Consider the following 22762-nt stretch of genomic DNA (forward strand, 5'->3'; position numbering starts at 1 on the left):
TCTCCTCTTGGCAGTTTGTTGGTAGTAACTCGGTACACCACTCCCCAAGGGTCCGAATTACCAGTGGTAGTAACCAGCCGCTCCCATGTAGTTCTTTTTCGCTGCCTGAACATGGAAGTGTATTGGTTCCTGGTCCTCTTGTAGTCTTCACGAAGGGCTTCCACATCAGTAGCTGGCCAAGAGGTGCGAGCTCTCTGAAAAAGCTTTCCTCTTGTTATGAACAGTCCAGCGTAGGCGTTTATGTTCATGAGACCACCATGGTACAGCACTTGGAAGAGGTTTTTTCTTGGGCATAGAATGATTGCAGGAGAGGGTGATGATGTTAGTGACAAGCTTTTGATGCTGCTCAGGATTCAGGGAGAGGATATCAGAAGGGTGACCCGTGATTGTTGACTGGAGAGAGATGGTGAACAGCTCCCAATTGGCTTTGCTGATGGAATAGCGGTTGATATCGTAGTGCGGAGTAGGAGTTGTTTCTATATTTCTTGTGAGACTGTATGTAATTGCTCTATGGTCCGAGGTGGTCCAGCTTCATTGACCTGCCACCCCGACACCTTATTTGAGATTGATCTTGTAGCAATTGTTATGCCTATTGTAGACTCCCACATAGTACTGGAGAATGTTGGGAGGTTATTGGGCCTGTTTATTATATTAAATGGTGAGGTGGCTAGAAAGTCTTCCAAAAGCCGCCTATTATGGCAACCAGGTTGGTCAGCTGTGAGGTTGTGCCAAGCGGGAGAACGGCAGTTAACATCCGCCCCTAGGATGATTTTAGCGTTAGGTAGAGTAGTGGTAACAGTTCTTAGGTAGTCAATAGCTGGGTCGATGTCTTGACCGGGTCTACAATAGAGTGATATTAAATAGAAGGCACCTAAGGGGCCAATTACATGGGCACAAACTGCCCAAACTGTGCAGACAGAAGAGATTTTGGTGACCATTATGTTCGGGTTCCGGATGAGTATGGCACCCCAGGGAATATCTTCATCTGCTTGAATTATTTTATATGTGAGAGGATAGTCTCTAACTTTCTTGGACTGGATGTATGGTTCTTGCAGTCGTAATATACCAATGCTTTTTCATCTGCCTTATTCCTTATTTCCGCCACTACTGCACGTGCTCGCTGAGCATTAAGTTGTATAAATTTAATAACACCGTTGTTGAATGGTTTAGTCCTCGCTACCATAGTCGGTCTTCAGTTGTTGGTTTCGCTTTGCCTTGATGTAAATAGATATTTGCTGTCCCTGATTGAATGGGATGCATCCAGTTTTACTGCTTTGCAGTTTGCGCACATCGGAGCAGATGATTTGTTTGGGCAACTGCTATAATGATGCCCTTTTTGGGAACAATGCCCACAGGTAGGTTCCGTCTGTGTGCACGTGTGGATGGTGTGCCCAAAACGACAGCATCTGAAGCATTTAGGAACAGCCACATGTTCCTTGAAGCGGTGGCTGCTCCAACCAATAAAGATCCTGTCTTGAAGTTTTAGTTGGTTCCACGCTTGTGGAGAGAGATCCCCTACCCAATTGCAAAGGTTGGGAGACTTTGACTTGGTGCAGCATTATGGTTTTATGTGCTCCTTGTCTCTTTTTTCTTAGGTCCAGTCTCGAATGTTCCTGTGTAAAATTTCTTCAGCGATGCTGTCTGGAGTAATTTCCCTGTCCAAGTCAAAAATAAGAATTGATGGGCCTTTTTTCTTGGGGTATTCTGCTGTTAGACCGAGGGAACTAATTCTAGGATTAGAAATGATTGCCTGGGCTTCTTGTTTTGTTGCAGTCTCAAATATGACACCAATTTCTAGTTTTCCTGATGAATTTTATTTTAGTTGTTTTTAAGTCGTGAGCAAGCTGCTGAACCACAAGAGTTTTAACTGTATTCGCTCGAGTCTAGCGATGAGTTGTTTGTACCTATCAATAGGACAAGGTGAGGTTCTCTGAGAAGCGTTTTCTTCTGATGATGATCCGTTAGTTTGTTGGTGGTAGTTGTATCCGGCGGAATCGTCCTCAGCGCTTAGGCGTATGTAAGGGGTGCTGTAGTATTTTCATTCACCCTTTTATCTAGAAAGGCGTCAAGTTTCGCTTTAGTTCTCTCGTGTTCCACCTTCAAATTTGATAGCACATGCTCCATTTTCGACCACGTGATCACAATGGGTTGTAGGCACCGCTGGACGTATCCTCCGACTACGTCTACGTTCAGTAACCCCGTCAGCTCTTGTCGAATTGTCCACATTGCCGAGAAAGTCTTCGATTTCATGGTCGAGAAATGGGTCTGAAAAGTGAGGCCGGCCCTCGTCCCAAGTCATGCCGAGGTCGGTGTTACACTTCACTTTCCTCATCGGCACTCCTTTGTGATAGGCTCTGATGTCATTTTTGATTCTCTTTTTTGTGAAGGTAAGCTGAGCTGATTTTGAAACGTTTAGTTCTCTTCCTTGCGGTACTCCTCTCGTTATAATGCATTCCTGATTTTTAGCTGATGATGAGTTGTCTTGGTGTAAGGATGAGGTTGATGGTTTCTAGCAGGCTTCCTGTAATGCCAAAGTACTTTTCTAGAATGTAGATAATAATAATAATAATAATTTATTTATCCCTATTTTATGTTACACATTTTTGGGAGATAACAGCAAAAAGGGAGGGAGAACACATAAGCCAATAGCTTTTTAGGGGGTGTTCCCTTAAAAAAATTATGAATATATAAATACACAATTGAAAAATGTACAGTTCTGAAATTGTACAGGTAATGTTCAACAGGAAAGACGCAAATAAATTAGAGTGTTTTGCACATTTCTTTACAGAAGACTTCGAAGAGCATCACTACTTATAACATCATTGTGGACATTTTTTACAATTAAATGAGGAGAGAAAAGAAAAATGATGAGATACATCCACAAAAATTTACAAACTATTTGCCAACTGCTTCCTTTAATATTTATACATTATTTCCATGTTGGTGTTTTTAAAATCCAAGAGTTGAGTGGAAGGTAATTTGAATCAGACATCCCTGGTGATGTGGTCAATTAGTAGTTCCTCGAATTGATTTAGTGAAGTGACATTTTTGATTTTTGCAGGTAGTTTGTTCCAGGTTTTAGCACCTTTGTTTTTTATACTTTTCTGAAAAGCGGAATCTTCAGCTCGGCTTCATTTCTTAGATTCTATGATATTTCTTCTTCTTATATGCTTATGAAAAAGGATCTGAAGAGAGGGGGAAAAATCTGCTGTCTTCATAGCATTGTAAACAAGGATCATCTCGGCTTTCTGCAATAGCTGGTAGATGCTTAGGAGTCTCACTTCCTTGTATCTCGATCTAACCGATGCGTTTAAGGGAAGGCCCAAAATTGAACGAACGCATCGATTGAGAATGGAGCACGGTTTTCTTGGGTGGTGGTACCCCATGCACTATTCGTATTATGCATAGTGCATAATACGAATAGTGCGGCTGAATTAAAGAAAGGAATGCTTGTCTGAGAAGAGAAGGAGACACCCAGCCAGAGGCCCTGGCGAGTATTCCCGCTAGTGACGAAGTTTTCTTTCGTAGGGTTATCATTTGTTTTGCCCATTTGTTTTAGATGAGAGCGATAATTGAGAGCTTATCATAAGCAGATGAAATATCCAGGAAGATGACGTTCAGTTGAGATTTACTGTTGAGAGCAGTTTGAATTTTAAATAGGGTGTCCGGTAGGTTTGTATATGTAGATCTTTTGGAGATCACAGTATGCAAATGTTTGGGTCTATGAGAGAAGCTTTGGTCGATCAGTGCTGATAACATAGTTTTTTCAAACACTTTTAATAGAGAGCAGCCCACTGAGATCGGTCTCAAGTCCTTAGGTTCCTTTGGGTTTCTTCTTTTGGGTATGGGTTGCACCCTGTAGTAATTCCACATTGTCGGAATTGATCCGGAATTCAATATGCGATTAAAGATTTCAAGGAGGAGCTCCAGAATAAGGCACTACACACTTTAACTATGAAGAGTGGGAAGCCGTCAGGACCAATTGTAGATTTATTAGGAAGTCTATTGATGGTATTTATAAGGTGTTGTTTTGTTAGCGTTATAGTTGAAAGGTACAACTCCAGACAAGGTACAATACCTTGTACCTTGTCTGGAGTGCATGACAAGGTACAAGGTATTCGTGTAATGATTGCGGCCTCCAGGGTTTCCCCTATATACCGCTGTATCTTCTGTAGTTTGTTTATAGCCGGCAAGTGTGTATAAATGTATGTGTGTATGTTTTAGTGTAGGTTCTGATGGGTGTTGTTTGCCGGCCCTGGAGACTTTGCAGCCTGGAGGCAGGGGGGGGAAGCCACCTGCGTCCAGACTCCCGTACCTTGCCACAAGGAGGCGCTCCAGGGGTTAGTAACCGCAAAGAGAGTTTCCAACCAGTGGTAAACCCGTGAAAGTTATGGGAAGGAGAAGTAGGACAAAGAAAGAAGAGAGATATTCTCTTAAGAAAGGAGCAGAAAACGGTAGGATGAATTAACAACTAAGAACAGAGAGGAAAGTTAGGTTTTCTCCGACTGGAAGAGGAGCCCAACCTCAGCCAGCCAGAGAAAGGAAAACTCAAGAAACAAATTTAATTGTGTCTGAGACACCAAGAAAATAACTTAACTTAACTTAGCATCTAATTACAAAATTTTCCAAAAATTTACAGTGAGAAGACGAGACTTCTGAGAAGCCCAGAAGAACTTGTCTGAACAATAGTTGGTAAGAGTTTTAAACAGTTACACTAAATAACAAGCAATCTAATAACCTTCAGTGATTTTGTTAGAACTGTATTTCTAGTATCTTAACACACAATGAGGAAAACTTGAGATTTAACAAGGCTATTAACTCCGAGAGTCATAATAAAATTAAGATCACAATTACATAAAAAGAGGAAGTTGTAATTCTAAACAATATTTTTTTTTTTTTTTTTAATCCAAAATTTTGAGTTAAACAGGATGAGCTGTGTTTAGCATCTTTCGTCTTCTAAACACGGAGTTAGCATAGTTACAAAAAGCTGAGAAGGATTCTGATGTTTCCAAAAATTTTGGGAAATCATCTAGGGTGTAAACATTAGTGTCTAACATGAGCTAGTAACGTAAATCTAAATATATGTTGCAATTTAGGACTAAATGTTCCACCGTCTCCTCAGCTCCACAATGACAAAGAAGAGAGGGGACCAGTCCAAACCTAAAAAGGCGGGAGTTAAGGCCGTGACCCTTAAGAAGAAAAGAGGAAAAAAGTCCAGGTTGAAGCCAGGAAAGATTCTTAGATTTTACAAAGACTTTAGGAAGGAAGGAGAAAGTAATTCTACCAAAGGAAGAGTCATCCCAAGAGAGCTGCCACTCATCAAGGGCTAAACTGAGCAGTCGAGAAACTTCAAGGTCGGTGGAGTTATTATAATTATTTTCAAAAACACCAATGGAAGCAGGGGTAAGACGCCTCCTGTGAAATTTAAGAAATGCAAGGATAATTTCTAAATGAATGGGAAGGCGCCCAGTGCATGACAAAATCACTTAGGTTTTGGGTTTTGGGTCTAATGGCATCTTTTAACTCACCCGACGAACTTTTTAGTTACCAGGGTCTGTTGGCGCGCCAGAAGCATACCACCACGGACCGTGTTCCTCGTCCACCACACATTGCCACTCTTTATTTCGTAACATTTCGCAATCTGATGCGCACTTTTATCACATTGGGGGGAAAATTACGTTCTTCTTACGTGCACGCACAGTATTGGGTTGGACGAAGTGTCGACAGTCTTCCCGGCAGACTCTCTCCTCCCGTCACCAATAAATTAATTTTCGTTGTTTTTGAGACAAGGCGACTGAGATTATGAGGCGTAAACCTCGCTTTGCCGCATGAAACGCCGAGTTTCCTTTTGAAACTTCGGGTTTTCCACGCAGCAGAACTTCTTTCCCGAGGCCTAACTTCAGATAATAAAAAAAAAATAATAATAAATAAATAAATAAAAATCCTGTCGTCCAGATGGCAGCTAGCTAGCTCCGGCCTCTTCCACGTGCTATGCACAGCGACTGTAACCACCGTAGTACCCGCAAGGGCCAGCAAAACTTATTGCAGCGCGTTGAGCAACTGCTCTTGCCGTAAGCGTTGCTTGTAATAATAATAAGGTAAACCTTCGCTTCACGGACCTCAATTTAACGGACTTCCAAAATTATTATTATCATCAGTTTATTTACGTAACACCCCTGTACAGACATTGTCTAGGAGAGTCCTGCTAATACAGACTGTCTTCTCCTGGCTAATACAGACATTCTACAACAAATTAGATAGCAACAAAGAAAATACATCAATAAATAAATCAATAATTACATAAGAATAAATACATGAACAGTCATTTGATGAAGGCAACGTAAATATAAGCAACAGTCACTATGAATGAATCTCAGAATTTCTGCACTCCTCACAGAGTCTTTTGAAGACTCGTTCATTACAGTTCAAATTCCACAGAAATGTACACCGTCCTCTTCATTCAATTTCTAGTGTAGTATACAAGTCCGCTGCTATCAGCTTCCTGTAGGCTTTGTCATGGCAGTACATGTTCGGGTCGAAGTCTCTAAAGAGCTCCAGAGTATTGGCAAGAAACAGCCTCCCGCCTTAATCCCTCCGTGTGATGGAGACTATGCGTGTAGTAGAGCCCTGCCCCACGGCGTGGCCTGACCACAAGATTATCAATTTGAGGGGCATCTAAACTCCCAGTCAGAAGTTGTGCAAGAGTGCTGATGTTACGCATGGTGTCCAGGTGACTGATGCTTCTGGGTAGCCAAGAGGCCAGAACACACACACATAATACACACAAACCTACGTCACACACATCTGGCCCGTTTGTAGCGATACTGTCTTCACAGAGATACGATATGAGGCGGAGATGAACTCACGTTCTAGGAGCCGCCTTTACAAAAACACATGTCCACATGACCATCTATATCCACGGGGCTACGTTGTGCCCGTGCGCGTCGGTGTGACGGCTGCCTAATCTTGAGCTCCTCAAGTTTTCAGTGTTTAATGTATTTTTTTTTTTTAGCGAGTCTCAGTAATATTTTCGTATAGTGACTTCCTAAGTTATCCTGCATCATTGGTGAAGACGAATACCATGAATCTTTGGGTAATTATTGTTTTTTACGTGATTTTTTTCTTGTCTGTACTGTATTCATATTTGCCGCCTTTGCTTGTCTCAATGCCCGGATGTTAACTCCTTGGTTACTAGCCTTCACTGCTCACTAACTCTTGCCCACTACTGTATCACAAGGTCAAGCAGTTGCATTGTGTTGGGAGTTATTCGCCAGTCGACCCCCCCCCGTATTGCAGGACGTTTACAACTCCGACCTATTTACGCTCCTGCTCTACTTATGAGACTGACTTCGGCAACAAGCTGGAAGAAACTTGGCAATCAAGCGTTTGGTTATTTGTCTGCTATTTGCCTGGCAACGAAGTTTTGGAAATTGTCAGCTTTTGCCTGGACAACGCTCTCAACAGACAACTTTTACTTTGACTACTAAACACAATTGTAAACTCTTTTTCAACCCACTCATAATCCTTTTATCTGCGCCGAAAATCTGAAAATGCCTTTCAAGCAAGATCACCCAAATAATGAAAGCTGCGTAATTTGTGGCATTGTTCCGGACGAAGCTGTAGAATGTACTTCCTGTCTCAAGACATACGGAAGCGAATGTCTCGCGTTGGACCTAAAGAGGCTCGGGAAGCAGCGACGGAAAGTATGGCAGTGTCCCCCCTGTAAGGGAGAAAATTATATGCAGTCACTAGGAACAACTGGTGAAACTTCTAACAACGACGTTAACCAAATTTCGGAATCACTTGAGCACAGGACCCAACCCGCACCTGAAGTAGACACGGAAAAACTGAGATCGTCAGATTCACATATGGAATTGACCCCTGACTCATTACTGGCAGAACAAAATCTCATCATGCAAAAATCAAGTAGTTCCCAACAGGATAACATCCTATCAACAGAGATCTCAGCAATAGTTAATCAAGCATCACTCGAACACAGTCCACTCTTTGTCTCGCTCCTCACAAAATCGAGAAAACTCTATGTAAGAAGCTGTCCCCAATTAATAATATCCTCGCAGACCTACTGCTTGAAAACAAGCGACTACGAGAACAAAATGAATGCATGCACAAAACATTGGAGGTGTTGGGAAAAAACTTTGATGACCTGAAGCACTCTGTTTGTGATCTTGCTGTACAAACTAACCATCATGAGCAGCATCCTCCGGACGGACACGTTCATGCGAAACCGAGAGCTCCTACCCAAACCACCCCATCTTTATTATCACATGACTCCTCTCCATCCCCCATTCTTACAAGATGTGAGTCTGAAGTTGTGTGCCCTGAAATCACAGCAGATGCCAGCGAATACTCTGGAAATACTGCCTCCCAGAAGATCCAAAGAAGTCATCAGGAGCAAAACCTGCCAAATTGCACCTTTTCCCGATCACAAAACTCACATATGGGGTCCTCGCGCTCGAGACCGGATAATGCTCTGGCTGCGGAAGTACATCGCAATTGTGGCTCCACCTCAAACAACGTGAGGGGTAACCATTATACAGGGACTACGATTGTATCTAATGTAAAGACCCATAGAGACACTACAACGTATGCAATGATTCCAAGCCAACGAAAAAAAAGAACAAAGAACACTGACCCGTAATCCAACTCTTAAGGAACTGAGCCCCAATAACTTTAATTATTGGAACCAATTTGCACTTCAGCAAGATGCAAATTGCGAACACTAGAATGATGGACAAGCGGATGCGTAATGTCTTCATTAGCATTAGCATTAGCATTAGCATTAGTAGAGGCATATGATGCAAGAAAGCAAGCTTATTCAGCATCAGCCAAAAAAAAAAAAAAAAAAAAACACACCACTCCCATTTCACCCCTCCGTTCGCTCGAAATACCTGTCCAGTTGAGCCTTAATTTTGTTTAGGCTATCAACTTCAACAACAAGTGATGGAAGTCGGTTCCACCAACTGGCCAAAGGCAAATTTCCGCACATCTATCCGACATCCGTCCTTCCTCAATTTGAATTTATGCCCTCTGAGCTGATTATTCTGAGCAAGATGAAGAATCCCATTGGCATTGAGCATGCTCAAACCATTCAAAGCCTTATACACCTCTATCAGATCACCTCGCCGGTGCCTAGTCTCCAGACTCTGTAATTTGCAAAACTTAAGCCTTTCTTCGTAAGAGCAACCCTTTGTTCCATTCACTAATCTTGTTGCCCTTCTCTGTACCCGTTCCAGCAGCTCTACATCCTTCTTGAAATGAGGCCTCCAGACCTGTATACAGTACTCAAGATGTGGCCTAACCATTGACTTATACAAGGGAATAATCACCTCCTTATCCCTGCTAGAAAAATTCCTGTATATCATTGACAAGACACCATGAGCTACTCTTGCAGCCCGTCCGCACTGCTCAGAGAACTTCTTATCTGCCTGCACAATTACCCCCCAGGTCCTTTTCATTCTCCACCACTGTCAGTGTAGTACCGCAGAGTTTATACGTTGCTCTGGGGTTACTGTTTCCCATATACAGTACTTTACATTTGTCAATGTTAAACTTCATTTGCCACCTCTCAGCCCATCTGTTCAACCTTTCCAGATCCTGTTGCAGCAGCATAGCGTCAGTGGTGTCCTTAACAACCCTACCAACCTTTGTATCATCTGCAAACTTGGACATTAAACTTGATATCCCATCATCAATATCATTCATAAACACCGAAAACAACAACGGACCCAACACTGAAACCTGAGGAACTCCACTAATAACATTAGTCCACGTTGAGCAGTGTCCATTGATTACCACTCTCTGTCTTCTGCCACTCAACCATCCCCTTATCCATAGCAGCAATTTGCCTCCAATGCCACACTGCTCCAATTTGTGCAGCAGTCTTCCATGTGCAAAAGTATCAAAAGCCTTTCTAAGATCCAAATATATAATATCAAACTTATTCCCTGCATCCAGTTCTTTTTTGACTACATCATAGTATCCAATCAAATTGGTCAGGCAAGACCTGCCCTTAACAAAACGATGCTGCGTCTGAGCTATAACTGAATTCTTGTCTAGATGATCCTGCAGTGCTTCTTTAACCAGTGCCTCCATTAATTTACCTGGAACAGAAGTTAAACTAACAAGTCTATAATTACTTGTGTCAGCCTTTGATCCTCCTTTGTGAATTGTGGTCACATTTGCACGTCTCCAGTCTATGGGTACCTCCCCTGAGTCCAATGAAGCTCTCATAATTATGGCTAGGGGTTTGCTTACTTCCTTTGCTGCCTCCTTTAATATAACTGGATAGATCCCATCCACCCCAGGTGCCTTTTTTATGTTTATCCTCAACAATCTCTCCTCCACTTTCCTCTCAGTTATTACAAAATCATCCAGCTCACTGCCAATGTTTACTTTACCTACATCATTCTCCTTCCTGAATAACTCCTCATGCGTGAATGTAGATGCAAAATACTCGTTTAGATTGTTAGCCACCTGAGCAGGATCCTCAACTGTTGAACCATCAATATCCAGTGGACCAATCTGATTCATCCCTTTCCTTCTTGAGTTTAAATAGGTAAAGAACTCTTTTCTGTTTTTCTTTGCATCCTTTTCCAAGGATTTCTCGTAATCTGCCTTTGCCTGCCTAACCTCGTTTTTGACTTGATTACAGACCAGCTTTTATCTATCATAGGTTTCCGTGTCACCTGTTAATTTATATGTATCTCATGCATTTTTCTTCTCTGAACATGTCTCATTAGTTCATCTGACAACCATTTAGGCCTAAACCTTGAACAATATTTCTTAGTTGGTATGTAAAGCCTGGTAGCTTCCAAGATTAGTTCCTTGAATGCTTCCCATTTTGAGTTTGCTGTTGGTAACATCATCAGTTAGTCCCACTGTATAGAATTTAAATACTGTCTCAGACCATCGTAGTCGCCTTTACGAAAACAAAAACCCTTCCCTTTACGTCTGATGGTAGTTACCTCCTTGAGTAAATCCCACTTCAGCACACTGTGATCACTGCCACCTAGTGGTTCATTTATCTGCAGATTCTTAATGCATGAAGAATCACTACTGATAATCAGATCAAGAGTATTGCTCCCTCTTGTTGCCTCACGAACATGCTGATGTAGAAAACAATCATCCAATAAATCCACAAAAGCCTCCCCTGCTACCTCAGCTGATGATGTGGAAAATCTTCTCGCTGCATTCAAAATGAATGGTAGAGTCACTAAGCTGTCCACGAAATATCCCACCTACGCCTCCTTTAAGATCAATGTAGCTGATGCAGATTTTGAAGCACTCTTCAATCCTGAAATCTGGCCTGCTGGAGCTCTTGTTATGCCATATCTCGGGCAGCGATATAGAAGTAATGGAAAGGACTCCCACCAGTGGTACCCTGATTCATAGCAATCCCAGATCTTGTTACCGCAACCAGAATCACAGACACAGAACACCAATATGCCGATCCCTGTGCTCGTCAATCGTAGACACACCCCGCTGAATTGAGTAGTGCCATGTCAGAGACCACCCGTCCGTATCAAAGTACCCAGAGTACCTGCCTGCACCATCTTTTATCAGAATGTGCGTAGTCTTAGGAACAAGCTTGATACTATGGAGCAAATTCTGCTCCCCGGACATTTTGAGCTGCTCGCCATCACCGAAACCTGGCTGAACGATGATGAAGAATTCCTAGCGGCATATATATTTTTTTTCCATTTATTTGTACACACAATTCTTTACAGATTATATACAAAAACTTACAGAGAAGATATATATACATTTTATATACATTAGCATTCTCATTTACATATAAAAAAAGAAATATATTCATACGAACACGTGTGTGTGTGTGGCTCCTAGGCCTTAGCCCATCTCCACCTTGCACGTCTGTGTTGGTGCAGAAACTCTGCAAAGCTTTTTATCGCTTGTGTACGTCCACCTTGTCACTGGGGGGCAGCCAACACCTAAGCAGCCGCTGCCTGCCCCCCAGGCACAACCAGCCTGCCTGGGTCTACTATTACCTTTGGTGCCTTGGGCACAAATCCCGCACCCACTGGAGATAGTGCAATACCGGTGGGTGCCAGGAATCCCGTCTCCAGGTTGCCCAAACCTGGAAACCAGCAAAAAAAAAAAAAAAAAAAAAAACAAGCCACAGCAGAAACAAGCCAGTTTGGAAAGTCCAATAAACTTAGCGAAGTAAATATTTACATTTGTACAAAAGATAATAGAATTTTAACTCTAAATCCTAGCAATACAATTCAATTTACATATCTTACAAATCATCCTATTTATATTTAATGGAATACAAACATATATATTAACTTCTCAGCTATCAGGTTTATATTCGATTTTGGATTTGAGTTCTTAGTTGAAGTCTTTGCTTAAAGACCGATTCTGCAAAGGTCTGGAAAGTCTCAAAGTTTGTTTTGTTCTCAACTAGTATTTTCACATTGTCCTCAGCTAGACCTGGAAAGTCTCAAAGTTTGTTTTGTTCTCAACTAGTATTTTCACATTGTCCTCAGCTAGACCTGGAACCTGATTAAGTAGCAATACTCGATGGTCTGTATATTGCGGACAAAACAGTAAGACATGGATCCAGTCTTCCATTTGACCACAGGTGCAAAAAGGGTCCGGCTCCAAACCTCTGTCGTATAGTTTGGCCCTCAGAGAATTCCTAGCGGCAGCTGCCCCAGCTGATTATGTGGTCGTATTCACATGTCGGATTGCACGCAAGGGTGGAGGCGTCGCAATATTCTACAAGAAATCCGCTTTCAAGCTATTGGATAATAAATCCAGTAACTCTCCTGACTATGAAGCAATCCTCGTTACGTTACGATACAACTTCGTGACGTTTGACGTCTGTGTGCTGTATATACACCCCCAAAGCCGTCCCAGCAAATCATCCTGGAAGTTTCCAACTGGTTAATCAAGCATCTGCATCCCACAGCTTCTCACTTAGTTTGTGGTGATTTCAATTTACCTCCTCAGCTATCTAATCTGAAAAAGGATCTTCTGGCACACTTGAGATGTGCTGACCTACAACTTATTAATGAAGCTCCAACCAGGAGGAATAACCTCTTAGATCTAGTTCTAGCCTCTTTCCCTTGCGCCCTTGATTACATTACAGAAACGTCATTTGACTCTGCTCATGTCCCGATACATGTGACCGCATATCTGCCAGCCCCCAAATTAGAAGCCAGAACAACAACAAAGGTTGACATCACTAGCCCCAACTTACTTGACGTAGATAAGTGCATCAGAGCAGCCTCTCTCATTCCCTGGGTGGCCTTAGAGACTTATGACCCAGAACTAGCTGTGAACATTCTCACAAAATGGATCAACACGGTTGCCAAATAGTCTGCCTCTAAAAAGATCACAATCAGTCCATATGCAAGACTTTGGTGGAATTCTGAACTCAAAATGAGTTTCCAGCTGAAGCAACAGCTCCATCGCACATGGAAACAGTCTCAAAATGTCAATGATCGTATCGTTTATTCAAGGGCACGGGCTCAATTTAATCACCTGAAATCTGAGGCAATCAAATTATACGTTAACCGTGAGCTGGCTAAAGGAAAAATTCCATACAAGAAAGTGAACCCTCATTTTCCTTTACAACTTGATCCTGAATTGTGGCTCGATTTCGTCACAATATTTAACCGTAATCCCATGCCAAACTCAGATCTAGCTCTACTAACAGAGCCCATCCAGCAAGAAGTGTTGAACAACATTCAGATTACAAAACAACAGCTGATCGTAGCCATCAATTCTCACCTGCCTCATCAACCACCGGTGATGATGGAGTTCCCCAATTCATGCTCAAATGCCTAAGTCCGTACATTATTCAGCCACTTTTATTCATCTGGTTGATTATTCATCAACCAGTTACTCTCGAACAAAATTTTCCCACAGCAGTGGAAAAACTATCTCATCAAACCTTTAGCTAAAGTTTAGTCGCCATCGAAACCTAAACACTTCCGACCCATCTCCAACTCCTCCAGCCTGCTGAAGCTCCTGGAGAAGGCCTTACTCCCCATCCTCACTAAGCAGATCTTGCCCAGTAATCCAGCCCAAATTCACTACTCCCTTCCAAACAGATCAACGATCACCAATCCGCTAGCCACCACGAATACTATCTTGTCCGCATTGGAGAATAGGCAGGAACTAGCTGTGACTTACTTAGACATTGAGGCTGCATTTGATGCCGTCCAAGTAAACCAACTTCTCACTCTCCTGGAATGCCACTTCCAGATCACAGGGAACATATTATGCTTTCTCTCCTCTCTTCTGAATAACAGAGTTATAAAGCTTCATACAGGAGATCGCACCCTTACTAGATCCGTCACCGCAGGAGTCCCAGAAGGAGGGGATTCGGGCCTTCTGTTTTCATCCATTATCTTCCCACTGGTTGCACATTCTCGATGTCTACTGAGCTATGCGGACGATATCAAGATACTCACTCCCATCATCCCCGGTCAAGACCTAGATCCGGTTAAAGTGGAAATTAACAACACTCTCACCACAGTCACATCTTACCTCTGCCAGTTTGGGCTCAAGATCAATCCTGCTAAGTCCGAATTCATGGTGTATACATTGAAGTAAACTCCTTCTTCTCTCCAGCCTTCGGTCGGCAACACCCTCATCCCAATTGTGTCCAGCCATCGTGATCTGGGCGTTGTATTCGACCCAAAACTTCGATTCAACGCCCACATGGATATGCTCCTCACACATGCTTCAAGACTCCGGTGGATAGCAAAACAACATCTCCTTCATATCACAGATAAAAAGATAACCGTGAGGTACATAAGAACAGTTATCTTTCCACCTTTACTCTATGCTGCTGAAATTTGGGCGTCAGCGGCACCGTCAATAAAGAAACCACTCTTTGCCACAGAATTCTGGCTCCTAAAGTGGGCCAACAGGAAGCATAACCTTCCAGCTCTGATTCGTACCACGCACTTGCCAACTCTCTCGGAATTCCACGGCTTCCCACCTTAGTCGACGACCAACGCTTCCTAGCAACAGTGAAGATGATAACAGGCATAATGGCAACACCTTCATTCTGGGATACCTGTGGCTGGAGAATTCCCCCTGCTGCCCTTAGGGCCAATCCTGAGCTCTACTCGCATTCAGCACGACTCCATCTCTCGGACAGGTTCCTTCCTCAGCAGATGCTCAAGCAAACCCAGGCACTGGACGCCGACCTGAACAAATTCGCTGCTGACCGGACTTACCGGAAAAAAATTACGACGAGTAAGACTAATCAGCAATGACTGCTGTATACCTTGCATCTGTTCCTGTCTGATTGAGCTGGTGCTCTTATCTCGATGTTAAGCCAGCTCAATCAGATTTAACTCTCGTAAGGAGTTCTCTCCTTTGTATTATAATGTTTTCTTTGTAAAATTACCTTTTTGTAAATAATTGTTCAATTTTCCCGGAAGTTTTGAGAAACTGTAAGCCCCTGGCTTTATGGCCGTGAAGGGTAATAAAGATTCTCTCTCTCTCTCTCTCTCTCTCTCTCTCTCTCTCTCTCTCTATACAGTATGGATTTTGAAATTGTAAAGGGCTTCCCCACAATCCTATTCAACCACCGGAGCACCCAGCATTCCACTCTGAGAAACTTCCAAGTATTGGGGGTAGAATACCAGATAATTGAGGCATAAAGGGAAACAGGAACAATACATGTTTGGATGTATTGGGTCACTAGTTGTTGATTTCGAATCCCAGTTATCTCCTGTCTTACAGCCCAAATGGCAGCGAGAGGTTTTGTTCTGAAAGTGCCTTTTAAAGATAAGGCTCTTATCACACGTCACCCCAAGGTCAGTGTGCTCATTTTCTTAACCCGTGCTCCATTAACAGATAACTCAATTCTATTCTTTATCTTCTTATTAGTTATTGTCGGTTGTGCTGACTTGTCAGTGTTTAGCCATAACCCTATTTTACCTAAGTATAAATGCAGTTCATGAAACTGAACGTTGGCGTGGGAATTGATCACAAGGACACAAGGGCGAATTCACTACAGACAACAAAATACTTAATGTTTTTTGTGTCATCGGCATAAGAAATAAAACTATGATTCTGCGCTAGAAGAAGTTCTTGATGTTGTACAATTAGGTGCCTTGGCTTCAAAATGGTCTTGATAATCTGTAATACTTTAGTTTGCTTTCAATGCGGAAGTAAACTGACAAAATATTTTTAAGGGCAAGTAAGGAAACTTTATCGAAAGTTGCCTTAATGTCAAGGAATGCGATATCAATTTGGGCCTTTTAATTTAAAGCTTGTAGTCTGAAGAGAGTCTCCAACAAATTAGTAACAGTGAATCTTCTTTGGTGGCCTGTGCACAAAACGCTCTTGGGTTAAAGCAGGGAGGATGGCTTTTTCAAAGAAGCTTCAGCTGAAAGAGGCTTTTCGTCCGTACGGATCATTAAATAAAACAGTACCCTCGGTCTTAGGGCATTTCGCGTCACTTAAAATATTTTGCAGTAAACCGGAGTGTCAGGGAGCCACAATCCCTTCATTATCACCGTTCATCAGCGTGCCAGACAGGCTCATCCGCTCCACAGAAGTGTAAAATTGCAACATTCAGTATTTCGTTTCACAGTCCACTCCTTCAATGACGTTCCGGCGACTAATACGAATTTCTTTCGAATTTTATTCTCTTCAAAGTCAAAACTATTTTGGTGTGTTCTTAAAAAGCACTTCGTTTCCACCAACTGGAAAGATTTTAATCGTCTCGATGGACTTTTCTCCGTTTGCACATTTGTTGAAAGACAGAAAGTATTGCAAATGGAGCTGTTGTTTTCTTTATTTTTATTTTCAGGTGTTCAACGACTTTGGCCAAATTGTGCCATTTTGTTTATTATGGTGTCCCGTGTTGAATGGGATCTCTCTAGAAAAACTTTAAGGATCTATTACAACACAGTTTTCCTCCCTCTGGTCACGTATGCTGCCAGTGCGTGGTTTCACAGGGCACGGCTCAATCACTTGAAACCTAAACTTCCCTTTTTGCAGAGAACCATCTTGCGATGTATAGTTAAGGTTTGAGGACAGCCTCGACGCAGGTACTGGTCGGAACGTTACCTTCAGCCTTGCAGGTTAGTTATAGAGGATTTTTATACAGACTGAAAAACCAGATTGAGGCTGAACTTTTGGGAATAACCTTCAAGCTGATACTAAACGAGAAAGAAGGAGACAAATTAGTCAATATCTGGCAGTCCCGATGGGACACGGCTTCCGTTGGTGCAACAACGAGGAAAGTTATACCACAAGTTTCATTTCTTCTCCTGGATAAACGTGTTCAGTTGTGGTTCTGCTTACAGTCGTACCTGTTGCCAGGACATAGATCGATGAACCAGAGTCTTTTTAGGTTCAGTTTATCTGGAACAGAACTCTGTTCGTGTGGATCACCAGAGAGTTGGGATCACATCCTGTTTCCTGAAAATCTGTGGGACATTTATTAAAAAAATATATAAAAAACACACAGTGTTCCGCGGATTTTCAGGAAAACGAATGGTCTCTGGAAGGGGGAATTTTTTTTTTTAAGCGCTATTTATTTGAAATGTGCCATTTTAAATAAATTATGTGGAGTAGCGTGTAATCACGAGCTCTTGCACCAAAGGTTTTTGTCGTAAAGGGCCTTGGCTGGCGTAACATTAAAGAAAAGGAACGCAATTAATTAAACGAGACGACTATTTTAACTTAAAAGTGTTTCTTCGCGAAACGACCGAACCGATCTTTGTTTTCTGCGCATGCGCATTCACGATTAATATTTTTTGTAAAACGTGACGTCACGCGGAGCTTTAACGAATCGCAACAGCTCGTGCGACACGAGCTCGGATCTTTACTGCGCGCGATGTCTCGCGCAACTGTAAGCTGTGTGTGTGGGGGGGAACTCACGGGAGGAAACCGTCTTCGTTCGTGGCTCGGGAGATTTCCACCGAATTCTCCCGAGCCACGAACGAAGACGCCTTCCTGCATCACGGGATTTGATCCAAACAAGGGGCGAGCCCATCACACCGCGAGACTTACTCGTTTATTTGCTTTTTCGAGTCTTTAGCTGCGAACCGGGACATAGAGGCCGGGCTGGCCCCAATCGATAAGTTTTGGAGGGTTTTCGCTTCGAAGAACAATAAACGAAAGTGAACGAACGATCGAAGCGCGACAACATTTAGAACGGCGTTGCTCTTTCGGGAATATTTCGAGAAACAATCTTTTGCTTTTGTGTTGAGATGAATGAAGGAGAAACGAAGTATTTTTGGTTTCATTAAAAGCGTCTTTCATAATTCTTATTTAGTTTGTTTTATTTGTGTCTTAAGTATGTAGCGATCTGTATTTTCCTAAATAATCAAAATGGCTTTTCTTGTTGTTCCCCACAGACGTACGGGATGTCACCGACGCTGACCGAAGGGGAGAACCATTTTGCGAGAAGATCCATAAAGCAGCCTCGTCTTCCAGGGACGGAAAAGTTCAAGTTCTGCACGAAGTCACCGGGGGGGAAACTTATCGCTTCGATCGAGGAAGAAAGTCCGACCCGAAGTCAGTGCGGCTGGAACGTGAACTGCGCGGTTCCTGGCGTCAACCGCGTCGACACCTGCCGGAGGCGCCCCGTACTACCGATCACTTGTAAGAAGACGTCCCGCGTTCTGAACAACACGAGCCTCGAGCTGAACGTGGACGCGGTCGATATTCGCGCTGAAGACAGACCTTCGCCTCGTCTGACGACGAACACTCGACCGGCTCGTCACGAGACCGGCAGAATAACTTCGTGTCCGAACTTCGAAGGGTCACGTGCCAGTTTAGCGTCGCACTCGCCCCTGGTCTCGCACAGCCGCAAGATGTCGCTGCAGACGCCCGAAGACAAGAAGGACGACGTCGGCTGGATGAATCTCCGCTCCTCCGCGTCCAGGTTGTCCGCCTCGTCTCACAGCTCGGTGTCCAGCGAGGAGAACGTGTGGGTGCTGAGGGACACTTAGACGGCATCCGCGCAATTTTGGTGCGTGCACGCGGGCGTGTGACCAACCCGGTTATTCGTTCATTCGCTCAACGGCTCGCTGATGGACGGAGCGAGTGCAAGCGGCGGAAGATAAAGGAAGCGCCCTCTAAAGAAGGAAGATCACGCTCACCGGGCGGCCATTTTGCCTCGTTAAAGTTCTTCCGCGCACGTGCAGCGTTCGTGTGTCTTTCGAAATCGAAACCGAGTGTTTTATGCAAATTGGTACCAAAAACACCCGCTGCTCTGGGATTAGCTTCGTTACAGGTTTTGTGCTTACGAAGACAGTACATAGTTATGGTGAACAGGATGAGAGAGAGAGAGAGAGATGGTGCCATACCCAGGTAGTAAATGTAGAACTGCTGAGTTCTGTCCGACAATCACCTTTTCCCCCTTATTGTTTTGTTTCTGTGAGAAATCGGAAAAAGCTCCGTGAGATCGGTTAAAGTGCAAATTGGATTTAAAATATTTCTTTCGTATCGTTGAAGTTTTCTGTCGGAAATAATTAATCGATTATTCTGAGAACCGATTGTATTAACCGCGATTACATCGATTACACGAACGACTACATTAGAAATGAAATAAGTGACAAAACGCCACGGCAACTCCTTTTCAGTATTGACGAGGCACCCGCTGTTGCATTTTGCCGGACAGTTCATCGCGACAATTGCCCCTCACCCCTTAATACGCCACCATTTCGTTATTCCCTCCTTTGCCGACCGCGGTTAAAAAGCTGCCGTTGGAACACGCGGAAATTGTTTATTCCGTTGAGGGAATTTTGCGAGAGGATTCGCGTCCACGGGGAAGAAACCGCCCACCCCCTTCTTTCTCCTAATGCCGATCCCTTTACGTGCCATTCCGAACATCACTTTTTAACAGGGCCGGCGTCTTCGATTCCGGTCTCTGGCACTGCGGACCGTGATTCGCCGTACTGTTCTTTAAACCTCTTACGGCGGATACATTCCGATTGCGCGAAATCCCTCGTATTTGTTGTTCGCTGCGCGGGCCAATCGGGGACAGCTTTTCTGCGGAGCGAGAATTCGGCAGAGAATAAAAAAAAAAAAAAAGAGCAAAATCAGCGGATGAGTGAGGGGCAAGTTGCCGTTAATGTCGCCTCGTTAATAGCTGAAAACGGCGAAGCTCGTGGCACTCTTACGTCAAAACTGCTGTCAAAATTCAATCCGCGATTCTTTCGTCATTCCGATGCCAAAAGACCTTCTTTGATTATGCGCACCACCAGGTGGCGCATAATCAAAGAGCAGAAACACGAATTCCTCGATTTACTGCGGTTCGCCACGTCCGAACTATACACGCAATACGGAGTGTAGTTCGAAGCACGCGCGAACAATAATGAAAGAAATGATACGAAACGTGGCCGAGAAGAATTGGGTGAACGAGTGGTAGGAAAAGCGGAACAAAACTTTGAAAATGAGAAACGAATGGCCGAAATAATGACGCCTTAAAATTCATCGCCCGAAAACCCCTTTGTAACAGCGCTGGAACGACGTTACGAGCTCAAAGCTTAAATTTGAGACTGTATCCCCCACCCCCAAAAGGGTGGGGGATACAGATCTCTCAAATCTCTCATTCTGCCATTCTGAAATCTTCGCATATTCTCGAAGAAACTTTCAAAAACGATTGATCGCTCCCTGGACAAAGTTTCTTGGCGAGGTTTCTTCTTCAGAACGGTGAGGGCACCGAAATAAAAATAAACGCTCCGCACTCCCTACGGAGAAATTATCGCCGAAGATTCTTTTAAAAGCGAGCTTAGTGAGGCGAGAGGGCTCCTGGCCATCCGTGCGTGTGCCACACCCATTCGACCCGTTGGATTAAAAAGCCCTTTGTCGGCTGAACGGACATCTTGTTGCCATTCTCCAACGTCGAAACGATGTCGGTTGTCCGAGGTCGACGATCGTTTTTTCTCGTTTCAAGTGGCCTCCCTCATCCGGACCCCAGTTGGAAATTAGGAGAACGGAAAGTGGTTGGGCATCCAGAAAGAAGAGTTTCGAACTTTTTGTTTCCACCCTTTGTCTGCTGCTGCTGCTGCTGAATACCCGCAGTCTCATCGCAGTTCAAATGGAAGTTTGGAAGCGCACTTTTTAAAAACGTACGAAAACGCATATTATATTACGTACATTTTATATATATACATATTATTATATATAGTATTTCGCACCATTTGTTAGTGGATTATCTTTTATTGTTTATTTTATTTTATTCTTTTAGCGCGATCATTTCGCAGCGCGGGTCAGTACCGCGTTACACATATCGAAAGAATGTAAACAAATGAGAAAAAAAATGTGATTCCCGACAAGAAACAAGAAACATCCGAAAGTTTCACCCGCAGACACTTCCTGAAAACTCGTAAGAAATGAATATTCGTGAAGATCACCCAAAGTTACCTCCGTAATAAAGAAACAACTTATCTATATATTCTTATATTTTTTCTGTTATATTCAATTTCGTTCAGTTAGTCATAATTTGAAAATCGACGTCCGTATTTGTGAAGAGGAAATAATCTGCACTGTACGGCGGGTGGTTGCTCCTGGATTCCTAATCCTCGCAGCAGCAGTTGCTCTTTGGGACGTACACGAGCATTGTCGCAAAGAAGCGAGACTCCTAGAGCTAATTATGGCCCCTCTTAAATTGCCGAGAACATCAGCATCGGCATCTCCAGCGCCCGCGCTCTTATTTGGGCTGTCAAAAGAAATCCCCGAAATATCCAAGAAATGGCAGTCACAATGTTTCCGGTGGAAAATTGAACTGAGGCCTACGTGGAATACAAAACACGCATTCCTGTTTTGTATTCCAACCAACAGTTGCAATTCGTCAAAGAAACCCTTATTTTCTTCACCCGTTTGAGCACCGTGAGCAATGTTGGCACCCACATACAACGAATTACTTTCGACGTGGCCAAGTATTTATGGAGAATGTTCGGTGTCGACCTCCGAGAAATCTTACATTTTCTGGCAATCGCACGCGCTTTAATATTATTTCTATCCCGTTGTTTTCTTTCTTTTTTCTGTGGCAAATTTCTGGAGTTATCACTTCTGTTGATCGTCCTAAGAGAGGTCATCTGTGGACTTTCGATCCCACTATAAACAACGAAGACCAAACTTTTATTCGAGGGGTAGTGTCGCCATATACGGCTTTCGTGAGTAACCTCGGGTCGCCTGTCCCTTTGTGGCCCGATGACGCCATTTGGTTTTCCTTTCGGTTGTCAACCGAAGCACTTTTGCTCATCAACAGCTGCAATTCTAGAGAACACTTCGCCGAACGTGCAACGTGTGCACGTGCAAATTTTCCTCACAAATTTGAACTGTTTCTCCGAGACGTCAGCATTCCGTACTGCACGGTATTGAGCCGGACCGGCACGAATAAGGTTTACGAGTATTTCTGGAAATAAATGTCCGTATACTTTATTTGCGCCAGTGTGATGAAACTACAGTTTTTTTCTATAACACGCACATTTATACTCCACGTCGAAAACTTACTCCCCCAATAACATTACTGATCTGCTGTACATCTGGGCGTGAACCGTAGTTCTAATCTATAATTTCTAATCTATGATTACAACCAGAACGTCAGTCCGTTCTCTGTTCTCAGCCAGTAGGATTACTGATTTTAAAGTTTTTTTTTAGTGCAGAAGCGGCTCTGCACCGGCTGACATCAACCCCTCTCGCGCGAACCTCAAGGACAGATGCAGGCTGAAGTTCCTCACAGCGAGGCGACCGCCTAGGTCGGCCTACATTTTTTAAAGAAATCGTACAA

General features: G+C 43.4%; 1 protein-coding gene across 2 annotated transcripts in view; it reads left to right on the plus strand.

Annotated features, from left to right (window-relative positions):
- Positions 1-21429, plus strand: part of LOC150076616 (uncharacterized) — a 109909-nt gene extending 88480 nt beyond the window's left edge. For both annotated transcript variants that reach the window (XM_090387544.1, XM_090387545.1), the window contains one exon: positions 18378-21429. In XM_090387544.1, coding sequence (XP_090243670.1) covers positions 18378-18974 — 597 coding nt within the window. In that variant the 3' untranslated portion in view covers positions 18975-21429. The remainder of the gene's footprint in view (positions 1-18377) is intronic.
- Positions 21430-22762: the final 1333 nt, after the last annotated feature.

This window comes from Mastigoproctus giganteus, chromosome 13 (assembly GCF_048544385.1).
Source record: "Mastigoproctus giganteus isolate SK-2022 chromosome 13, ASM4854438v1, whole genome shotgun sequence".
Lineage (NCBI taxonomy): Eukaryota > Metazoa > Arthropoda > Arachnida > Uropygi > Thelyphonidae > Mastigoproctus > Mastigoproctus giganteus.